We start from the raw sequence: 24,590 nt of genomic DNA, 5'->3' as shown, positions 1-24,590 counted from the left end.
TTACTGTTGATAGAGCTGAACTTGTGCTTTTTGAAAGACTAAAATATGACCTCCTCATATTTTTCATGTTCATAGTACAATAATTTGCTAGCGTCCATGGAGACCCTGTACAGTGTAGCGACAGTCTGCAAGGATGGATCAAATTGTCTGTCTTTGGATCCAGGTGAGTTAACTTTGACTAGTTTTACTATACCATTTAAAAATTTGGGGTCATACTTTCTTTTCTTTTTTTTTTGGAAAGACATTAATATTTTTATTTAGCAAGGATGCATTACACTGATCAAAAGTGACACATTAATATTGTTACAAAAAATGTAATTCCAAAAAATGCTGTTCTTTTGAAATTTCTCTTCATCAAAGAATCAAAGAAACGGTTTCCGCAAAGAATATTAAGCAACACATAATAATAAGAAACATTTCTTGAGAAGCAAATCTTCATATTAGAACGATTTCTGAAGGATCATGTGACACTGAAGACGATGCTGAAAATTCAGCTTTGATCACAGGAATAAATTACATTTTAAAATATATTCAAATAGGAAACAGGTATTTTAAATTGTAATAATATTTCAGAATATTTCAGTTTTTACTGTACTTTTGATCAAATAAATGTGGCCTTGGTGAGCAAAAATCTTGAAAAAAAGATTGAAAAATCTTAGTAGACAAGTTTACAACTGATCATGTATTCCAGCATACAGTATATAATGTGTGGAAGTCTGTACATAACGACCAGTTACTTTTATACAATGTTTTATTTGATGTTTTAAAAGTTATGTACATGCAGTCTAAAAACCCACTGCGTTTTTGTTAGTTACAATGACTGCAAACTGTTAGTGGAACAGTGCTTATAAAGTCTGTTTTTCATATCACAGCCTGCCAAAATGATTACTCCAACCCCCCTCACGCTCTGTTTTTGATGTGTTTGTGTTTTGTTTTCCAGATCTGAATAAGATCATGGCCGAGTCCAGGGATTATGATGAGCTGCTGTTCGCCTGGCAGGGTTGGCGTAATGCCTCGGGCAGAGAGCTCCGCAACAGCTACAAGAGATACGTGGAGCTTGCCAACTTAGCTGCAAAGAGCAATGGTAAATGCCTGAAAATAAAGCACTTCTTGTATGAAGATCTCTTGCAACACAGGACAGCTGGAGAAAGATATTGAGGATTTTGAGGAGGACAGTGAATTTGGTTTTCAGGCTACACTTTGAAAGTGTACAAACTTTACCCAAGTGGCAACAAACACTGACTGACTCACAATAAGAATAGTTCAAGAGATCTTTCAATGACGTTCTAATGTTGTTTGTCCGATATCAGGTCACACGGATAATGGGGCATTCTGGCGTTCCCTGTATGAGACCCCCACCTTTGAACAGGATCTGGAGGGCTTGTGGAAAGATCTAGAACCGCTCTACCTCAACGTTCATGCTTATGTGCGTAGGGCCCTGTACAAGAAATATGGACCAGAACGCATCAACCTTAAAGGACCGATTCCAGCTCATCTGCTCGGTGAGAGATGAAATATTGCCAATAACGTGATTTGTACTTTTTATTGCAGTATGCTTTGGTTAGAAAATTTTACCAACAATATGTTATCTAAACTCTCTGGCCCAGTAATATCAGGGGTGCATTTCCCATGCAATGATGTAACTTGCTGCTTGACTACCAGAGAGTGATGCGTTGTTGAAGAACTCTACTAGCTAGTCACGACTGTTTTCGCAAACCGCATTTGTCGTTCAACCACGTTGGTTAAAGCTACACTATGTAACTTTTCTGTCCACTAGAGGTCGCCTGTTCAAAACAAAGGCCTAGTTTGATGACGCCACTTTTGAGCGCAGAATCTTGAGACATGTGGTCTTCACCTCACAGCCGGTGGAAAAGACTCAGGATAGGACTCGGGCAGAAATCATGTTCATGGATGCGATTATTAACATTACTGTAGTATGAAGCAGAGCAGGACCGAGTGTTGTGGAGCTGAGCAAGGCCGCAGGAGCGATTGAAGAGTGGGACTGTTATTATGGCATAGTCGCCTGCGGGACTTTTATTATGACACGGTCGCCAGCGCCACTTCCTGTTTTCCAGTCATGAGAATGAGGTAACGCAGCTCTGTTTATCGTATTAGATATATCTGAGTGTGTTGAAAAGGAAGTTATGACGTTCCGCTCCGCGGCTGCTATGACACTTGTTCACACTGCAGTGAGAGTACAGCGTTTCTGCTAGATAAAACCGGAAACCGAGGGAAACGCAGATATGACGCAATCGACAGGCGACTCCCTCAAACGCATAGCTCACACGTCCCAGTTCCTTGGTTAAAATAGCAATTTCTCACGATTTACAAATAGTTGGAAACATTTGGGATATTCTAAGTACTCAACTGAACAAAATATATAACACTGGCCTAGTGGTTTTTGGATATTTTACTGCAAAAATCTTACATAGTTCACCTTTAATGATGCCACGCAGGTGGTGGAGTAATAACTTATTTTAATTAATCCATTCAGATTTTTCAAAATGAAAAGCGATCAAACTAATTCAAACGAATTAGCCACCAATTCACTAGTAAAACATAGTCACAAACTGCCATGAGACTGTGTTGAACAAAAATGATCGTTGAACATAAATTATTACATAATTGATTTTGATTAAATTATGCATATTTGTACCCAATTGATATATGGCAACTAACTATTAATGTGTCGAATTTAAGGGATAGTTCACCCAAAAAAATGATTTTTTTAAAAAAAATGTTTATCTGCTTACCCCCAAGCAATGTTCCCTCTAAGCTGCGCGCGAAAGAATAAAGAAGAATAAAATGCTGCGCAGACGATAGACACAGACGCGAAATGTGGGGAGAAATCCATTTGATTGTAGTTTAAAGCTACACTATGTAACTTTTCTGTCCACTAGAGGTCGCCTGTTCAAAACAAAGGCGTAGTTTGATGACGCCACGTTTGAGCGCAGAATCTTGAGACATGTGGTCTTCACCTCACAGCCGGTGGAAAAGAGTCAGAATATGACGCGGGCAGAAATCATGTTCATGGATGCGATTACCGGTATTAACATTACTGTAGTATGAAGCAGAGCAGGACCGAGTGTTGTGGAGCTGAGCAAGGCCGCAGGAGCGATTGAAGAGCGGGACTGTTATTATGGCATAGTCGCCGGCGGGACTTTTATTATGACACGGTCAACAGCGCCACTTCCTCTTTTCCAGTCATGAGTATAAGGTAACGCAACCCTGTTTATCATATTAGATATATCTGAGTGTGTTGAAAAAGAAGTTCGCTCAGCGGCTGCTATGACACTACCTCGGAAACCGAGGGAAACGCAGATATAACGCAATCGTCAGGCGACTCCCTCAAACGCATAGCTCACACATCCCGGTTCCTTGGTTAAAATAGCAATTTCTCACGATTTACAAATAGTTGGAAACATTTGAGATATTCTAAGTACTCAACTGAACAAAATACAGTATATAACACTGGCCTAGTGGTTTTTGGATATTTTACTGCAAAAATCTTACATGGTTCACCTTTAAATGAGAAATAATTGCAGTGCTCTGTTCTACCGCTATTGTGTTAGTATCGCTATCGTGTTAGAACCGGTGGATGCGGTTTACAGGTTTCATAGAAAGACAATGATGTTATGTGTGAGCACGCAGCAGTGAATCGTGTTTGCGGTCCAAATATCTCAAAATGAGAGGCAACGGGAAACGCAAAGACGTGGAATAAAACCTCATCATGATTTAAAGAAGAGTGGCTTGATTAAGTGGTGGAAATAACAGATGATGGACACAGCACGGTAACAAAACAGACGTTTACAGTTACACCCACCACAAGTGGGTGTAGCGTGCAAACTCTAAACACCAAAGTAACACACATCAGTTTAAATAGATGTGTGTGTGGTTTGGGTTTCAGTGATGTTTAGATAACTATAAAAGAGTTCACATGTTCCCTTGAACATATTTAGCTATTAGATCTATTTAATTACTTCAGTTAGTAAAAAAAAAATAAAAATAAAAATTTAAACTGATATTATATACTATAAATACTTCCATTAGTTTTTATATTATATTATATGCTATTATAATTGTATTATAGTGTAAGCCTAATAAAGAATTGATCTCACAAGGGGATTGTTTAGGGATCCTTGCCATCAAAACGTTTGAAAACCCCTGATATAGAAAATCTTGGAAATTCATAAGCAATAAACAAAGATTTAATATAGATGGTTTAATGCTGCCTGGTGCCAATAAATGACTGTACAAAAACACATTAAGAACCATCTCAGTGTAACTGCTTATTTTTTTTCATATTATATTATAAAGAATTGAACTGTCCTGGGGGAGATTTTAATAGTATTTCTTGGTAAAGAAGACTACAGTTATAACAGCACTGTAAAATGTGCTTAATTTAGTGACTTCTGAATTAACTATTTTTTTATCAAATTTTTTTATTTAATATATCACTAAGTTACCACAATGGTTAAATAAAATAGAAATGGTACATACAGTTATAACTGCATGATGAAACCACTTTGTTGTGTGCGTTTACATACGCTGTAGAGGTAAAGAATGTTTTTGCTCAGGTGACCAAAATGTCCGCCCAATAGAGAAAAGTTTTGCTCAGCGAGAAAATAAATTTGAGGGAACATTGCCCCCAGGGCATCCAAGATGTAGGTGTCTTTGTTTCTTCAGTAGAACACAAATTAAGATTTTTAACTCCAACCGTTGCAGTGTGATAGTCGTATAATGCATGTCAATGGGGATATTTTAGAGGATGAGAGCATTCAGAGCAATGAGAGTAAAAACACATAGACATACGAATCCTTATTAAACCATGCGGCTCGTGGCGACACATTGATGTCTTAAGACACGAAACGATCGGTTTCTGTGAGAAACTAAACAGTATTGATGTTATTTTTTGTACCTCTTATCAGACGAATGTCATCTAGTATTCCCAACGCCATAACTTCCGGCAAATAAGGTCAAAATATTGGGGTGAACAAAGATATAAATACATAGATGCCTCATTCGACCGATCCGCGCAGGCACTAATGAGGAATCTATGTATATCTATGATCACGCCGGTGTTTTGCATGTATTTTGACCTTATTCGCTGGACGTGATGGCGCGGGGACGGCTGATGCAGAGCCATAGAAAAAAATGAAATACATTTTTAAATATGGATATTTTTCTTACACAAACGCATCAATTCACTTCAGAAGGCCTTTATTAACACCCCGGAGCCGCGTGGAGCACATTATTTGACGGATAGATGCATTTTTTATGGACTTAAAAAACAGAGCAACTATTACTGCTATTATAATGCTTGGATTAGCCAGAACATTTTTAATATAACTCCAATTTTATTAGTCTGAAAGAAGAATGTCATATACACCTCGGATTACTTAAGGGTGAGTAAATCATGTGCTAATTTTCATTTTTTGGGTGAACTGTCCCTTTAATATTTTTTGGCTCCATTTAGAAGACTGGCATTCTTGGTGTATTGTGTTGTTCCATCCATCATCCATATAAGAATAGAATCTAATAGAATAAATTAATAGTAAGTTATGACAGAGAGGGTTTTTTGGAGGAAGAACTGTTACTTTAAACCAAATCTGAACTGTGCATACTTGTTAACTTCGCTACCTCAATTCAAATTCCGCAATTTAAAAGACATCGAATCAACTCTAGTCCTGCAACCTTAATTCTTTAAACCCCAATCTTTCTTTCACAGAAGTGGCTAAACACGGAAAAGGATTCAGTAAGAGCAAATCAAAGGCTAAAAAGTAATATCCGGATCGCTTTCTTTTTTTCTTGAAGGTTTACATTGATATTCTGTACTTGTTTTGCGGCAACTCCAAAAGAATCGTCAGGATTTAATGTGCATTCAAAATCATCAAGCGTGACTGTTTGAGTGTGTGTGTGTGTGTGTGTGTGTGTGTGTGTGTGTATTAGTGCCTGCATTTGGGTATGCACGTTTGGGAAATTGTGTGTACTTGTGTTTGTGTGTATGCAATGGTTCCACATGACTGGAGATTAAATGGCTTGGAATTCCAAGCCCAGTGGTTTCCTCCAGTGCCAGTGGTCAGAGATATTAAACCATCTCTCACATCCTGCCGTTCAGTTGGCTGATGTTTTTCCCTGCTCTGTTTTTCACAGGAAACATGTGGGCCCAAACATGGTCTGGTATCATGGACCTTGTCATTCCGTACCCTGATGCCACACAAGTGGATGCCACACCAGCCATGATTGACCAAGTAAGATCAAAACTGAAAACACATTCTTTAATCTATTTTCAGATCACACTCTGGACTCTTGGAAAAAGTTCCATGTGTGTCATTCTCTAAAGGCAGCCGCTATTTACATTAAGAGTTAAAGAAGGAAGATGTTGTTTACACTGAGCGCATATAGTGGTAGATACTGTTTGCACCAAGTGTAAATAGCTACAAATAGCATCTTGTTTACATGGAGTGCAAATAGGTATGATAGATACACTATATTGCAAAAAGTTTTGGGACGCCTGCCTTTACATGCACATGAACTTTATTGACAACCCATTCTTAATCTGTAGGGTTTAATATGGAGTCGGCCGACCCTTTGTAGCTCTAACAGCTTCAACTCTTCTGGGAAGGCTTTCCACAAACCTTAGGAGTGTGGGATTTTTTGACCATTCTTCTAGAAGCGCATTTGTGAGGTCAGGCACTGATATTGGACGAGAAGGCCTGGCTCACAGTCTCTGCTGTAATTCATCCCAAAGGTGTTCTATCGGGTTGAGGCCAGGACTCTTTGCAGGCCAGTCAAGTTCCTCCACACCAAACTCGCTCATCCATGTCTTTATAGACCTTGCTTTGTGCACTGGTGCGCAGTCATGTTGGAACAGGAAGGGGCCATCTCCAAACTGTTCCCACAAAGTTGGGAGCATTAAATTGTCCAAAATGTCACACCATAACCCCCCTCCACCAAACTTTACACTCAGCACAATGCAGTCAGGCAAGTACTGGTCTTCTGGCAACTGCCAAACCCAGACTCGTCCATCAGATTGCCAGACAGAGAAGCGTGATTCATCACTCCAGAGAACACGTCTCCACTGCTCTAGACTCCAGGAGCGGCGTGCTTTACCCCACTGCATCCGACGCTTTGCATTGCACTTGGTGATGTAAGGTTTGGATGCAACTGCTCGGCCATGGAAACCCATTCCATGAAGCTCTCTACACACTGTTATTGAGCTAATCTGAAGGCCACAAAAAGTTTGCCGTCTGTAGCTATTGACTCTGCAGAAAGTTAGTGACTTCTGCACACTGTGAGCCTCAGCATGCGCTGACCACGCTCTGTGATTTTACGTGGCCTACCACTTCGTGGCTGAGTTGCTGTTGTTCCTAATTGCTTCCACTTTGTTATAATACCACTAACAGTTGATCGTGGAATATTTAGTAGTGAGGAAATTTCACAAATTAACTTATTGCACAGGTGGCAATGCTTGAATTCACTGAGCTCCTGAGAGCGACCCATTCTTTCACAGATGTTTGTAGAAGCGTCTGCATGCCTAGGTGCTTCATTTTATACACCTGTGAGCATGGAAGTGATTGGAACACCTGAATTCAATGATTTGGAGGGGTACTTTTGGTAATATAGTGTATATTTTATGCCTCCATTTGCATACAAAATTTCATTGGATTATTAGAAATTTAGACAGTAAAATTAAATATTTGTAAATCTAAACTGATATTTCCTAAACTAAAAGCAAAATACATAAATAACCTTCTTGAAACTTTTTTTTGGGTTAAGAATCGTTTGGTAACGACGTACTGTGCAATTGACCTATCGGTAAGCCCCGCCCCCCTGTTGCTGTTGCTAACTCGGACAAACAAACGGAGTTGCTAACTGTCTTACAATGACAGCTGTCAGTGTGAAAACCGTATCCCAAGATGTTTTCGGACACAGAATGTAGCGGACCCTGTCTGAATGATGGCCAAACTTTACTGATGGTTTAGTAAGTTTATTACATCGTTTTTCACTCCAAAAAAATCACTGTAGAAGAGAACAAACAAAGCAGAAGTGCGCATTAGCGTCTCATTCACAAACTCTCTCTCTCTCCGTTGCCTTATCATTAACATACATAGCAAATTATACAAAAAACACTCATACAACTACTAACAGTAAACAAACGTATACAGACCTTATGCCTTTTCGGGGGTGCTAATAAACTGTAAACTTTGTATCTGAAAACAACTCCGATAAACTGCTAGCTCTCCCTTTCACTACCCGTAGACTATAATACCCATCAAAATAGGAGTCCCTCTTTAGTAAGAAAGATAATGTAGACCTTAAACATATCTAAACATGTATAAAAAATATATACAAAAGTTCTGTGACACAGAAGGACCACCTTGCTTCGAGGAGCATTCAAGTGGAACTTAAATATATAAAAGATTTTAAGAGATTAATTTGGAAGCTAGGATTTACAGATCACAATGCAAACGGGAGAAGCCTCATGTTATGCTCGTCATGGTTGCAGACCTGGAACATCTGCGTTCGAGGGGCTTACCGATAGGTCAATTGCATATAAATCTATATTAAACTTTGGATTCTATCTAGTAAACTGCTCTTTGGTTCTTCAGCGTTGGGACCCCAAGCGGATGTTTAAGGAAGCAGAGAGTTTCTTTACTTCTCTGGGTCTTCATTCCATGCCTGATGAGTTTTGGAACAAGTCCATGCTGGAAAAGCCAACTGATGGCCGTGAAGTGGTCTGCCACGCCTCTGCTTGGGACTTCTACAACCGTAAAGACTTCAGGTACATGCCTCATATCACCGCAGGATAGTCATACTCAGGCATGGTGGCACAATCTCAGAAAAAAATGGTACAAACTGGGGACAGTAACCTTTAAAAATGTGCTAATATGCACTCTTTCAGTACAAAGGTGTACCTTTTGAAAGGTTACAGCCCAGTGACAGCTTTTGTACCTTATTTTTCTGAGCATGCAGGAGAGGAGTGATATTTTCAATAACAAATGCTGTGTTACATGTAAAAACCAATAAGGTTTTATGACAAGAAGTTTGTTCCAAAAACATCCCAAAAAAAAAAAATCACACAAGATTGCAAAAATTGTTCAATATAGTTCAAATGGACTACATATACAATATTTAAAAGTGTATCCCCTTGTGAAAAAGAAGTGCTTAAAGGGTTAGTTCGACACCCATAAGATCTCCGTGCATCTTCGGAACACAAATGAAGATATTTTAGTTGAAATCTGATGGCTCAGAAAGGCCTCCATTGGCACAATGCACTGTACACTCTCAAGACCCATAAAAGGTACTAAAGACGTCATTACAAATTCCATCTCACTACAGTGGTTCTACAATAACTTTATGAAGCAACGAGAATAGTTTTTGTGCGCAAAAAAACCCTAAATAACGACTTATATAGTGATGACCGATTTCAAAACACAGCATCATGAAGCTTTGAAGCATTATGAATCAGCGTGTCAAACCGCCAAACTGCTGCAATCACGTGACTTTGGCGATACAAACCGCTGAATCTGTGTGTTTTGAAATCGGTCACCACCATATAAGTCGTTATTTCGGGTTTTTGTGCGCACAAAAACTATTCTTTTAAAGGTAAATTCTTTTAAAGTATATTATTTCCTTAATAAGTACTCTTTTTAAAAGTTTCACAAGCGTTGTGTTATTAGCATAGGAACAAACTCGGCTGGAATCAATTGCGCTTCGGATGTGGAGCGTTATTTGTATGATGTATAAAGTTTCTAAATACAGTAGAGTGTTTGGTTTTGTCTTGATTCAGTCACTATGCTGCCTATACGCAGCAAACGACAACAGATCTTGCTAGTTTTAAGTAGAAGCCTAAGATGTCTGCCAGACCAAATAATTTTTTTTACCCGAATTAAATCCTTCATCTAATCTAGCACCTGCTAAAAGTTTACTGGATGTGCACAGAATTCTACAATCTACATTGCCAGACCAAATAAACCACAATGTCATGTACTCTTCTTGTTCATTTGAAAGGGGAGGATGAGAGCTGAAATGACATCTGAAACAACAGATTTCTAGCCTTTTCCTTCCCATGCGTTATCTTGTGAACCTCACTGTGAACCCCCCCCCCCCCCCCCCATCCTCTTACCATCTCTAGGATCAAGCAGTGCACGGTGGTGACCATGGATGACCTCATCACCGTGCACCATGAGATGGGCCACGTTCAGTACTTCCTGCAGTATAAGGATCAACCCATCTCTTTCCGCGATGGCGCCAACCCTGGATTCCATGAGGCCATCGGTGACGTATTGGCCCTGTCAGTCTCCACACCTAAACATCTTAAGAGCATTGGCCTGCTGGACAAAGTGGAGGAAAATAAAGGTACATGCGTAATTAAGCTTGCAACAAAACACACGTTAAATGCTAGTCCAAACTCTAAGTGGGTTTTACTGGTTTGTAGAGAGCACCATCAATTTCCTGATGAGCATTGCGTTGGATAAGATTGCCTTCCTGCCTTTCGGCTACCTGATGGACCAGTGGAGGTGGAAAGTATTTGATGGAAGGACCTCAAGCTCAGAGTACAACAAAGAGTGGTGGAACCTGAGGTGAATATTCCTCTTCTAATCCACACCGTTAAAGGGGTAGTAGGGCCCTTTGAGTTCCGTGATGCGGAATCCAGTCATAAAAAAATGGAGCAAAAAAGACTATTTAAATAGGAAGTCTGCATGTTCTGCAATTCTATGTGTGAATGAGTTTGGTCTACTACACATACTCAAGCACGTGTGACGCTCGTGGTATTTTCACTGTCTGCCGTCTCACTATATGAGGACATGAACAGATGAACTTCATCTCCAGAGCTGCTCTGAGAGTCACTTCACCAGCTTTTTATCATTCCATAAACTGTCTCTTTTCGAAAGGCTGTGCCTTATGTCATTGAAGCTGCCTCATTTCAGAAAAGTAACCATTATGTTTCAAAGCTAGACAGAAATTACAGTAGTTTACACCTCATAAGCAATAATAGTTTTATAATAGTTGTTTTTATGAGACAACCTTGATGATGTACGTGTCCGACAAATGCGACTGTTACTGGGCTGTGCAATCCAAAGAATGAGATGCGTGACGTAGAATGAACAATAGATACTTTGGTCACACTTTTAGTTTAGGGTCCAATTCTCACTATTAACTATGACTATAACTTCTCACTATTAACTATGACTTTTTTTCTCAAACTCCTAATTACTGCTTATTAATAGTTAGCAAGGTAGTTGTTAAATTTTGGGATTGGGTAGGATTAAGGGATGTAGAATATGGTCATGGAGAATAAGGCACAAATTTGTGTTTAAAAGTACTAATAAACAGCTAATATCCTACTGAAATGTATGCTAATAAGCAACTAGTTCATAGTGAGAATTGGCGTTCAGAGGGCGCAGCCTTCGAAATTATACATATTGTCAGATACACGAAAAAACTCGAAGGTCTTTACTAAAGACCAGCCAAAATAAAAGTTAAGTTTAACTAAATTTGTATTGAATGACTACAAAACCCCAGGGAAAAAAAACCATCATATTACATTTCATAGGGCACTATTGTGTTTTTTTATTTTTATTTAAATAAATTACTACATTTTAAAATTGATTAGATTCAATTGATTAGATATCCTTTTTGATATGATCTGACATCTTAGCCAGCAATACGATATTTGCCTATAACCGCAATATGATTGCAAATCCCGTATCTCAATTTGGACACTTTAAACAATATAAAAACATAAATAATTAAGTCTGACATGAAATCATCAATCGTCTGATGATAGCATGACACTTGAGATAAGCAATGACAACAATATTACTCAGTACAATGTAAATACGTCACTTTAAAATAAAGTAACCAAACTTAAAAAATATATTTTAAAAATACTTGACAGCTCAGTAACAATGCAAATGTGGTTAACGCAAGAGTGGCAAGATGCATTTTTAAAATACTGTATATTATGTTAATATTATGTGATGTGTTGCATCGATCATATTGTTAGTCATTTGATCTATGCATTGTTTCATTATTGAAGTATTGTTACACTCTAATTGTTATTGGCCATCGGTTATATTAATATGTGAATTGTGCAATATGTAAAGTTTTTACCAGAGCTGAATTTTTGTATTTTACTGTAACAGAATGAAGTACCAGGGATTGTGTCCACCTGTACCACGCACTGAGGACGACTTTGACCCTGGTGCAAAGTTCCACATTCCAGCTAATGTGCCCTATGTCAGGTGCAATAAAATAAATCATCAATGTGAAAATATCTCACATTTATCATGTTACACAACACAACCTTTGGATTGACCGTTTATTTGGTTTGGCTCTAATAGGTACTTTGTGAGTTTTGTAATCCAGTTTCAGTTCCACAAGGCCCTGTGTGCAGCCGCCGGTCAGCCAGCACCGCTACACAACTGTGACATCTACGAGTCCAAAGAAGCAGGGGATCTCCTGGGGTCAGTAGAGCACTGGCCGTTTCCAGTTTTTACAAGGACTAAGAGTAATGAAGTAGTGAGATTTTATAGATTCATTTTTGCCTGTGAATAAAAGCTCTCTACTCTTCTCTCAGTGATGTGATGAAGATGGGCTTCAGTAAACCCTGGCCTGAAGCCATGACTTTGATTACTGGCCAGCCCAAAATGTCAGTCCAGCCTCTGATGGAGTATTTCCAACCGCTCATCGAGTGGCTGGAGACGGAGAACAAAAAGAACGGGGAAGTCCTGGGATGGCCAGAGTATGACTGGACACCGTACAAAAGTAAGCGTGGAGTCCATGAATCGACATCCAAATGTTGGTTTACCACTCAAGTGTTTTATTGAAAGTTATAAAACGGTTAGTTCCAGTCCTTGATTCTGATTGGTCAATAGCTGTGTTTTATTCACAACAAAACACAGCTATGTGTAGTATGACTACACAACACCCTTCGCAACCTCTTAGCAACGTAAGCATATGTTTGTTCTCATTGATATTGTTCATTAAAGGCTACTATGTAGACTGGAGTATTGTGCGAGAGAGAGATCGAATGAGCGAGTTTATTACCTGCATTTAGATACAGCATTTTCCTTCAGGTCAGTCTTATATTTCATAATAAAAAATCAGTTTAGGTTAAATGGTCCAAGATATCATAGTTTCAGTCATTTCAAAATAAAAGTCTTCACTACTAACTGAGTGACTCGCTCATAAAGACAGTCTTTGCCGCCATCTAATGGCGTAATAATGTGACTTCTGTTGTTGTTCACGGCCAGGAACTATTTTTTCCAGCGGAAGGAAGGCTTTTAGTGATTTTACTTCATGAAAGTTACATTGATACAAATATATTTTGGCTTTAATATTTGTATTGTAGTTATTTCTTGATCATCAGATGTGATTAAGCCAATCCCAACAACAACTTTCCAAGCTCCAAAGCACTGGATTTATGTGACTCTTCAAATAGAGAAACTTTTTGTCTGATTGTAATGAATAATGGCTTTTTTTTTTTTTTTTTTTGGATTCTGTTTTAAAAAGAAATCTAATTATAGGTAGGCTAGGCAATTTCAGAGAGGCTAGCAATAGCAAGCTAGCTTTGAAAGCATGAGATCCCACCGTCCCTTCAGACAGTCTGCACAGCAAAAACACATGAAAACACACAGCCAGAGCAGAGTCTGCAAAGCGTCACGAGACGAGAGAGCGCACTCTAAAAGACCAAAGCACAACATGACAATAATAATGTAAACAACTTACAGAGCTCTGACTTGTACCACATGACTGCTCCAGATTAATTTAGGTGTTGATAGTGTTGACAGTATGCATAAATCCGAGTCTGTGGACGTGAATAGCAGCTCCAGGTAGAATGTCACGGGTTGTCCAATCTTCTAATTAAGGTTAAGACAGGGTGTGAAAGCAGCATAAGCTGGTTGTTTTGGTTCAGGAGGAACCGTAACAGGCGGCTGCTGTTTGTTTTCGGCGCTTGGTGAATGTCTGTGTACAACTCTGCATAGCCTTACGGAAGGCGCCGATGATGTGCGATGGGTGCATGGAGGTATGGAAATGCGTATATTGACTGGCAGGTAGGACATCCTATCATTGCATTTGGACTGAATGCAAGGATTGGACGTTCATTTGTTGGTCCAGAGACTTACACAGAAATATATATATATATATATACATGTTTTAATATTTAGAGATCTTCTATTATTGATTGATATCAGCATGTTAAGAGAGTTTCAACCAGTATAACAAAAAGTGTTCTTAAATTAATTGCTTACCCTATACTTTTAAATATTTTTGAGTGCTAAAAGTGACATTTTGCCAATTAATTTTTTTGTGGACAAGTCCCCTACCCATACTTTTTAACTATAAAACTTTATGTATACATTTATATAAATTTTAAAAAGCTTCCTTTCATAAGTTCTTCATAAGGTTCTGATTTTCAATTATCTGGCTCTTTTTAATATGTACAATATTCGCTGCCCCCAATATTGATGTTATTGCCATCACACCAAGAATTTGTATAATATACAGTAATAATATAGGCCTAATCATTTTTTTGTTAAATGCATTCCACTGCATGAAAACACTGAAATCCGGCACTATCCGGGCATGGTATACTCCTGTGTAATTTGATGTTTACCGGATGTATGTGGGAAAAAGCGGATCAGAGTAACACGGAACAGTATATTTCCAGAAAAACCCGGAAACCTCACGTATGCGGACGTATACAGGAATCCGTGAAATTTCACGGACATATACAGCTGAAACACTGCTGGGTGTGCTAGGACTGAAGACTGTTAGGTGTGAAGAAGACCTTTCATATGTTAATGACTGACACTTGTGCTGGCTGTTCTCAGAGGGAGGGGGGGCAGGGGAGGACTTCAGGATTGAGAATTATCTCTGGTCTACTGTAGGCTACAGCAAACAAGCTTTTTGCACAGAAAAATAAATTCTTAAGGCCCTGAAACACTAAACTGAACTAGCAATGACTAAAGCCGACTGTGGGGTTGGTTCACGTTGCCTGGGTCTGGGCCAAACCATCAGAATGGTGTGTCAGGGCCTTAAAACCACTGCATGAAAAGAGTCTCTTAATCAAATATTTTTTATAAAAACAGTACAAAATAAAAACCCTGTCTGAACATATACGTTCACAAAAAAATCTGAATATGTAATGAAATAAACAAAGAAATGTAATGGAATTAACAAAGGATAATTAACCAAACATTTTAGACTATCCCCAAACAATTTTTGCAAAGTTTTACAAATTGTAGGCAATAATAGAATTAAATAAAAAGGAGATGAAATGTGGAAAATGAAAAAGTTTGTTTTAAAAACACCAAAAACTGATATGCTCAAAATAAAAATATGGAATAAAAAAGAGCAGGGATTCACTTGCTCAAGAAACACAGAAACACAAGCAGATCTTTCAGCTCTGCAACTGTTAACAAAAAGTGTCACTCCAAGATTCTTAACTTTAACACGCTGCAAAAGAGGGGCGTTTTGAGGTTTGAAATCCACCACTCACAATAGATGTAGGTGCAACCAATTAGGTTACCAATAAAAATAAGGCAACCAATAAAAATAATCCTAATTTTACAGAAAAAAACTATTTTCTTGTAATTTTGAATTATGTTTAAAACGATGTAAAATTACAAACAATATCTAAATAAACAACTTGACTGTTATTTTAAGGATTATATCATTAATGACAAATTACAGTAATTCTCATTTTTTTATACAGGAACATCACTGTATTATTTTTCTGTTTTCATAAATAACAAATTCATGCAAAATTACAAACAATATCTGTAAATTAACAACTGTAATACAATATTTAGCTCATTATATTAAAGGTTTATGTTTATGTCCATACTAACAATTTAACATTATTCTTTGTCATTTTAAAGTAAATCTTATTAGTTTTATATTTACACTGTAAAAATAAAAAACTAAAAAAAACAGCAGCTACAGCTGCAAAACAAAAACCGTAAAATTAAAGTCAAATATCTAAAGTCAAATAAAGTTAAAAAACGTCACAGAAATTACATTAAACGTTTTAGAGAAAACACTATTAGTTTACAGATTTTTCCTTATTTAAATTAAGATATTTTACTTTAATTTTCTGTTTTACAGTGAAGGTGTATTTTTACATTCAAACTGGTTTTACATTCAATTCTGGATACAAATATAACAAAATATATAGCAAACTAAATATCAAACAATAATTGTTTTTAAAGAGTACAAATCTGCACTGCTCTCCAGGTTGAAACTTCCAGGCCTCTGCCAGTGCCCACACCACAAAACACCATTTGACCAATTAATTAAATATAACAGCAAATAAAAATAAATATACACATTTTCTAACTGTTGTTTAAAACAAGTTTTTTCTATATTTGCAAGGCTATTTGCTGTCTTTCCGTGTTCTTTTGAGCGTGATTGGTCAATCTGAACGTCATCCAGAAATCTGGCCAATGACAGTGCGCGCCTTCAGTTTGAATTATACACCCGTTGTCTTGGAGTTACTCGTGGCTCGCGGGGACGCGACGCGATCGCGGCTTCTAATCTTCACGTCGGTCTATTAATGGCATTGCATGGACCATTTAAACCTGTTAAAATCTTATTTTGGACGAATTTTGATTGTGGGATGTCGACTGAGAACGAAAAAACATGAATACGAACAGACTAAGTTTCCAATGGCGGACAGCAGACGGCAGAAGGTAACGTAAATCCCTTTATATTGTTTCTACTGCTCATCAAGATATAACGTTAGTGCATTAAAGTCATATGCTAATCATGATTAACTTACATATTCTGTTTCTGTGTTTTGTTGTAATATTGTTAAGCTAGGGCTGGGTGTTATGGCGATCTGATGATACTGACTATTGTTAGCGATTTTGCTGTAAACGTTAACATTACCTTTTTATATTGCGGAATGGGAATATAGCGTATATAACGCAGCACTGACTGTACTAAAACTTTTTGACATTTTGACAAGGAAACATGCATGAATGTAGAATAATGAACGGGACATGTGTTAAAATAAGCCTCTCTCAGACAGCAGGCGATCCCGAAATCAATTATCTTTCTGTAAAATGCACACAGTTATCTCAGAAACCTTGTCATGTGAGGTATTCACTTGATTTAAACAGTCAGTTATGTCTTAAGTAAGTTAAACAGTTCAAGTTAACGTGGGGAAACCCGGATGCGTGTCATTCTGTGCATCCGTTCTTAAAGGGGCTGCAGCTTTGTCATCATTTTAATAAAACAAAAGAATAGAGAAGACCTTCTGCTTCTTTAAGAATCAAGTGATATTAATTAATTGAATATCATACAGTGAAGACTTTTAAAGCAGTATTATTCTGTAGCATTTTAATAAAATATCCATCAAAATAAATATATTGTGATATCGTTATTGTAAAATATAATTTCTCATGTATGTATAATTATATGGTCATAATGCCCATCCCTACTGTCAGCTAGTTTTAAGATCAAGCTTGTCATAAATGTAACAGAGTTTTGGAAAGAGTAATCTGAGAACACTGTCATGTACACTTGTTCAACAGAGAGGACAGGAATCCACCATACTTGGACTCTGAAGAATTATAGGCAAACCAGGATTTTGGATCTACTGTAAAGTTTTTCTATGGGCCTGGTGAGTATGTTTTGCAAGTCCTTGTCCGTAAGTTGATAATTAATATTAATGTTTTATCAAACAAATTAATATTCATTTGTGTGTGTGCATGTTTCTTCCCCCCTCATGATCCAGAAGTTTTGGATCCATGATCCTGAAGAACTTTTACAGATGTTGACCCTGAATGTGTAAAAGGTAATCTTAAAAATTATTTTAATGTTCTCTGTTTTTTTCTGTAATGTAGACACATGCATTTTCTGTGAAGTTGCTTTGAAACAATATCAGGGTTTTTCCTACATTGAAAAATTTTTGCCGGCCGCCAAAACAAATTTTTGTCCCGCCAAAGCCTTATTTGATCAGTTATTGTGATTTATGAGTGATGTAGAACAGATGAGTGCTGCACTTGAGTTAACTGAGTGACAGAGAGAACGACCAGTGAGCTCCTCTCCCGCGCACACTCTCTCTGTCTTCAAAATAAGCATTCTTAGCTTTCTAATGTTTCACATATTACGTTAATCAAAATCAAAAGGTCGGAAGACCGAATCCATGTTGCACGTGGCGCTATCAGACGATGTTTTCCTTTAATTACCGCTGGGTGTGAAATGCGCTCAAAAAACATTGACTGATTCTCTGACCAGCTGACATAAAGCATACTTTAAATAAACAGGAAACAAATCCTATCCGGTTATGAAGTGTTTTCTGTGTGTTGACAAATCTTTCGCGATGTTCTAAAGACGGGATTCACACACAACGCGTCTGCTAATGTCCGATTCGCCACCTAATGACTCCTTTGAACTGAATCATTTTAACGACTGGTTAGAACAACTGATCTGTCCAACACTGAACTCACGAATTAGTTTAATCATTTACTCAGAACAACACCTGAAATGAGAACACAAGTGTGCTTACACAATTTAGCAAGAGTGGATAGTAAGAATTATTTTTAATTATCAACAGTCTTTCAGCTTATTTATGTTCATAATGTGTAGTAAAATAAATAGCCTAAAATAATTTAGTTTAGACTGGAGTGAGGTGAACCCAGAACAAATTTGTTGTTAGCTAGCTGATTGTATATGGCAGAAAATTAGGCTATTTGTTCATTTTTTTAATATTGATATGATTACCAAAACAAACAATTATCAGTAAATAGTGTAAAAATGAGGAAAAAAAACAAACATCAAGGTATCAAAATAAGATAAGCAAAAGGTACAAACTTTCTTTGAATTTATTTCAAATTTATTGTCAGTTTTGCGCTTGCAGATCAAGTGGGTAGGGTATTTTTTTTTTACCGTGCGTATGTGTGTGTATGGATTACCATGTCTGTCAGCCACCACCGAAGACCATTTTTGACCCAGGAAAAACCCTGAATATGTATTGTGAAAAGCGCTATACAAATACATTTTAATTGAATTGTTTTACTTACTTTTATTGGCATTAACTATATATTATTAATGTATTATTTGGCAGGTCGCAAGATGTATTTTATTTTGTGAGACTTTGCTGAGGAAGTATTCTTTGGCTCAGTCTGAAAAGGCCCAGAAAAGAAACACTATGAAGAACATCACACAGAACCGTCAGAGAAAGAGACGGGTAAGTTAAGAAACCGGTTAAGCTTTTTCCCTCCAGAATGTTACTATACTCCTCTCTGAGTTTTAGTGGTTAATTTACTGTCATGTTTTACAGTTGCTGGAGACCAGGTCCAGGGTTGCGCAAACCAACACAGAACCTGTGGAAGACTGCAACTATAGACCTGATGAAGATGAAGATGATGCTGTTGTTGATGGAAGGCCAGTGTGGATGGTTTGGCTAGCTCAAACAACATTGTGTTAGAGTTGGTCACAATTATTTTATAATTATAATTTTAATATTCAATTGGTCCATTTTATATTTTCTTTATTCCTATGTTTATATACTTATACTTTTATTGGTTCCCATATATAGAACATTTACATATATTTTATATACACTTTTTAATTTATAGATTTCTTTGTCTCGTTTTATATTGTATACTTTGTATGTTTGTTCCTTTTTAGATGTCCATGTTGCTTTTGATCTCCACGTTTTGTATTGTTGTTCCTCTTACGTCGCCTTCCTTTAGAAACATTTTGTTCACTTATCTTTTCCCCCATTCATTTGAATGTATGTTTATAATGCTCTTTGTTCTTTTTATTTGGTTATATTGTTTACTTGGAATATTTATGTGTATTTTATATACACTTTTTTTTTGTCTTATAAATTTATTGTTCTCATTTTATATTGTTTAATTTGTATATTTATTCTTTTCCTTTTTATGTTCACTGTGTATTTTATTCCTTTACATCTGTCTTTTAAATGCATTTTGTTCATTTTTTTCCCCTTTTTGTTTCTTTACCAATTCATTTTAATGTATATTTATGTTCTTTGGACTGTTTATATTTTTACATTTGTTCCTTTACATTTTCATCCCTTTTAAATACATTTAGTTCACTTGTTTTTGTTTCACCATTGTTTTAATGTTCGTTTATAATGCTGTAAAGAATGTTTTTTTTTATTTATTTTTTATACCTTTTTAATAAATATTTCAGACTTTCTCAAATTGTTTTGTGTGTATTTTTCTTTTGGGAGGGAGAGGGGATTCTTTTTTATATATATATTATATATTAATTAGCAAAATCTGCATAGCTGGCCTATAACCAATCAAGTCCCTATGCTACAAAACCTAGTCCACCCTTAGCCTTAGAAGTAACCAATAAAGTCACTTGACTGGGTTTTCAATGCGTCCTGTCCTCCAATAGCAGTCTGGGTTTTGGGAGTGGTTTTAAAAAAAACAACCAATCCAGTTTGAGATGAAGGACCAATAGGGGGTGGAAGGCAAAGCTGTTTAGAGGTGTGAAAATGTCTCCTGGGAAAAACTTGATGGGATTATTTGCCATGGCAACAAATGGCTGTAGCATGGGAGTATACGGCCACAACATACATCCGATTTGGTACCATTTCGGATGAATACGGACATATACGGATCCATGGAATTTGACCTATCCGGCCAGTATACTCCTGGATTCTTCCGAATTTCAGCAGTGTATACAGGAGTATCCTGGTCCGGATACACCTTTTTTCATGCAGTGTTCTCAGTGACAGAAACATATCATTATTTTAAGATTTTAAAATCATTTGAGGTTTGTTATAGTATTTAAGAATTCAGAAACTATCAATTTCGTTTTATTTTACGTAATTAAGTGTTACTTGACTACTACTAGCTAACTTTGTCAGTATTTCTCATTTTCATTTAGTTTAACTTGAAGTACTAAAATGACTAAGTACTAAAATAAAATTTTATAAAAAAAAATAGACAAAAAACGAATTAAAATGAACATGGAATATATGAAAAGTAACACTGGTTTATCCAACTTTTTCTCTAAAAATGGTGTCATTACCATCAATATCAGAATTCCAGACCATGGCACTTTTTAACACTAACACAATGCTCCCCCACTTCTCACCTGTTAGTTTCAGTGACTTCCGGGCCAGCAGTCAGCTTCCTGGGATTGAGAGTGGATGAAGCAGGCGCTGCAGCGGGTCAATGGATCCTGCTGGTTCTGAGCATCGTCTTCCTGCTCGGCATCGTCTTCTTAGCCTACAGATACACGAAGACCAAACGCTTACAGAGCAAATCAATGTCTCAGATGGAGCTCAAGTAAAATTCTTCAAAAAGGAAACAATTCTATTCTCACCATGCAGTCATTACTTTTTTGACAAGAGTCACCTCTTTTTGAATGTAATGTATATTTATTATTTTTGGTCAAATTTGTTTGACTATGCAATGAAAAGTGACTTGTAATTTATTTGTAAAAATGTCAATGTCTGACTGCTGTTTTCAATTACTTCTATAGTCTTAACTGTGTGCATTTCTGATTGATTCTACTGATAAACATTTATAGAATATAACAAATGAAAACGTTCTGGCTTTGCTTATTGTCTGAGCGCAGGAACATTTCATTAAAACAGCAGCCTTCAGTTTTTAAAAACATTTTAATATCAGCACAATATATAAAAAACCTTTAAAGATGTATTTTGTTTCTGTGTGGACATACATTATATTTTCTAATGTCAATACCCAGGTCTGAGGTATACAAACACCCTGTGTCTTTTTATTTGCTCAGAATTGAATGAAGTCTAGTGGTTTACCCAATCTGCACTAGTATCCAACTCTATACCTTTCTAATTACTAAACACGCCAACCAAATGTAGGCTTCTCTCCGACAACACACTCAAACCCACCATTTGATTATATCAAATTCCACTAAAATATGAAACTTACTCCATTTCACCATTAAAGCAATTAAGAATCTTATACCATCTTATACAACATATACTCATCATTGAAAGTGGACTGATCTGAGCTGTTTTTGAAATGAAACCTGCAATGCATGTGGCTTGGCAGTACAATGGAAGTACATCTTTTATAGAAATTATAGCATTTGTTCAAGCATACATCCACATTCTTCACTTGTAAAATGAATCGCACCAACATGACAGTAGTTCTCTTGTAGTTGTTCCTCTGCAAAAAAGGGTCAACACAATACAATTTGACACAGTAGAAACAAAGATATTCTTAACAGTAAAACAAAAATAAAGACATTAAACTGGAAGTCTTAACGCAATGAATAAACAAGAACTGAATGACACAAAATCATAAGAAAACTAAACATTGGCTCAAACAATCAGTGGAGTTTGGGGTAGGACTATATATTTTTATTGACCAAGTCAGTTTTGATTTCTGCTCATAGGATGTGAATATTTTTTTCGCATTGCAGTAATGAGAATTTGTATATGTATATGTACACACACACATATATTTCAGTCACGAAACTCCAAGCGCTGATTGGTTCCACTAACGCTGTAGCATTAGCCAACCAGACATACATCCACATTCACATAACCATATATTGTGCCTGTGATCTCCCAGCTTTGAAATTATGAAAACTAATATTATCCCTCCTCCTCCCCAGCACCACCTGTAGAGATCTTCTATGAGGGTTTTAAAGGGTTAGTTCACCCCAAAATGAAAATTACCCCATATTTTACTCACCCTCAAGCCATCCTATGTGTATATGACTTTCTTCTTACAGAAGAAATCATGGGGTAATTTTCATTTTTGGGTGAACTAATCCATTAATATATGTTTGCAGCAGCATGTCATTTTATGTATGTTATTTCAACTAAGCTGAACAAATTATTGTGCTTGCTCATCAGCAGATCTCGTCTGCAAAAATCAAGCATATGTACAGTACTTTACATGCCACATGCTAATAAATGCTGGGCTTTCACTATCTTTTGACAGTCCCTTTAACACATTCTGTTGACTATAAATAACGTTACACCTACATGTCTTCTAGCTACTGTCAAGAGTGTTAGAAGAGTTTTAGTAGACTGGTAGGGTTAGAATAAGTTGAAATGTACTTGCAAAGTTGCTTATAGTCAGTAGAATATCTGTTGGCGAGCATCACAATAAAAAGTTACTACGGATATTAAGCAGACAGTCTATTAATACTCTCATGAGAGTTAGTTGATATGTAGTTGCATGATATGTATAGTCAACTGAATGTTCAAAAGGGACCATCAAAATAAAGTGTTACCAATGCTGGTTAAATAATTCACTCATGAGAGTCATGACTGAAATATATTTGTGTTTGAGATTCACCCAACTAATGCTGATGGGAACATGATGATTTGGGCAAACATTTTACACACTTAAAGGGATAGTTCATCCAAAAACGAAAATGTTATGTTTTTCTGCAGAAAATGTCGACTAAACCGATCAATTGATATAGTTTTATGATCTCTTTATGAACTTTTTGAAGCGTCAAAGTTTCAGTTGCGTAGCTGTCAATGGAGGGACAGAAATCTCTCAGATTTCATCAAAAAGATCTTCATTTGTGTTCCGAAGATGAATGAAAGTCTTATAGGTTTGGAACGACATGAGGGTGAGTAATAAATTACAGAATTTTTCATTTTTGGATGAACTCACTGAACCATTGTTTTCTTACTGTGAAGAACATTTGAATAATCTGAAGAACCCATGGTTCCATGGATGTTAAAGGTTCTACATGGAACAATTGATGCCAATAAAGAACCTTTATATTTAAGAGTCTTCCTCCATGGGAGGAAGTAGCAGGAAAAATGGAGCAGTTCTTAAACTTACAGAGTTACAAAGTAAGCATCCAAACAAAATGCAATTTAATTCAGCAGAACTAGAAATTATGTCTATTTCCTCAGTGCTGTTTGATGAGAACCGGCGGCCTCAGATCAGTTATAGCATGATGGACAATGTCAATGAGTAAAAATGACCCACTGCTTTGGCAGGTAAACTATAGCAGACATCTGACCTCAACATAAGGGGAAAGTTAGTATTTCACCTTGATTACATAAAAAAAACTATTATAGTGGAATTAAATGTAACATGCTGGAAAACAAAACACGAAGTTCACGAAGATTTCAAGTCAAAAAGTCAAGTCATTACTAGGGCAGAGACGTCCCAGACATTGCCGACAATCTGGCTTTGCTGAAAGTGGTTTAATGGTCTACAAAACATGATATTGCACACAGACCAACAAACAGTTCAAAACATGTTCTCAATAGCTCACTGCGTGTGAATGACAGCTCCAACACGCTAGTGTTCAATGTCCATTGAGTGGACCGGGGTTAATAAAAGACATCCTCCAATCATCACGCTCCCCTGGCTCTGGACGGAGAGAGGTGAAGAGGTCAGTAGTAATATTCGTGCATTTCTGTCCAGTTGGTGACCCAGAGTTTCTTGCTCAGTTCTTGCTCGGGCTGAAAGGCCAAGTTATACTTATAGCGTTCCTCTTTGCGTACTTTCACACCGTGGTACTTTGGCATTATCCTGTAGTAAACAGCCCTCTTGAAGAAACCACACTGCTCAAAACAGACAGAGAATGAAAGAAACATTTCAGATAAAAGTGACGGATATGCT

The 24,590-nt window shown here is 37.0% G+C and overlaps 2 protein-coding genes across 3 annotated transcripts in view; one reads left to right on the top strand and one right to left on the bottom strand.

Annotated features, from left to right (window-relative positions):
* The window catches only part of ace (angiotensin I converting enzyme (peptidyl-dipeptidase A) 1), a 51,825-nt gene extending 30,042 nt beyond the window's left edge, over nt 1-21,783 (top strand). Inside the window, exons 15-25 of the mRNA XM_079845640.1 lie at nt 76-163; nt 941-1,084; nt 1,311-1,502; nt 6,154-6,251; nt 8,613-8,785; nt 10,139-10,362; nt 10,442-10,586; nt 12,153-12,251; nt 12,351-12,473; nt 12,587-12,774; nt 21,104-21,783. Of these exons, the coding sequence (XP_079701766.1) occupies nt 76-163; nt 941-1,084; nt 1,311-1,502; nt 6,154-6,251; nt 8,613-8,785; nt 10,139-10,362; nt 10,442-10,586; nt 12,153-12,251; nt 12,351-12,473; nt 12,587-12,774; nt 21,104-21,294 (1,665 nt within the window). The 3' untranslated portion in view covers nt 21,295-21,783. The remainder of the gene's footprint in view (nt 1-75; nt 164-940; nt 1,085-1,310; nt 1,503-6,153; nt 6,252-8,612; nt 8,786-10,138; nt 10,363-10,441; nt 10,587-12,152; nt 12,252-12,350; nt 12,474-12,586; nt 12,775-21,103) is intronic.
* Nucleotides 21,609-24,590, bottom strand: part of itga3b (integrin, alpha 3b) — a 68,148-nt gene continuing 65,166 nt past the window's right edge. For both annotated transcript variants that reach the window (XM_079845642.1, XM_079845643.1), the window contains one exon: nt 21,609-24,532. The gene's annotated coding sequence lies outside the window, so the exon portion shown is untranslated. The remainder of the gene's footprint in view (nt 24,533-24,590) is intronic.

The sequence above is a fragment of the Gobio gobio genome (assembly GCF_949357685.1).
Source record: "Gobio gobio genome assembly, chromosome: 20".
In the NCBI taxonomy this organism is placed as follows: domain Eukaryota; kingdom Metazoa; phylum Chordata; class Actinopteri; order Cypriniformes; family Gobionidae; genus Gobio; species Gobio gobio.
This window is presented reverse-complemented; position numbering and strand designations above follow the sequence as displayed.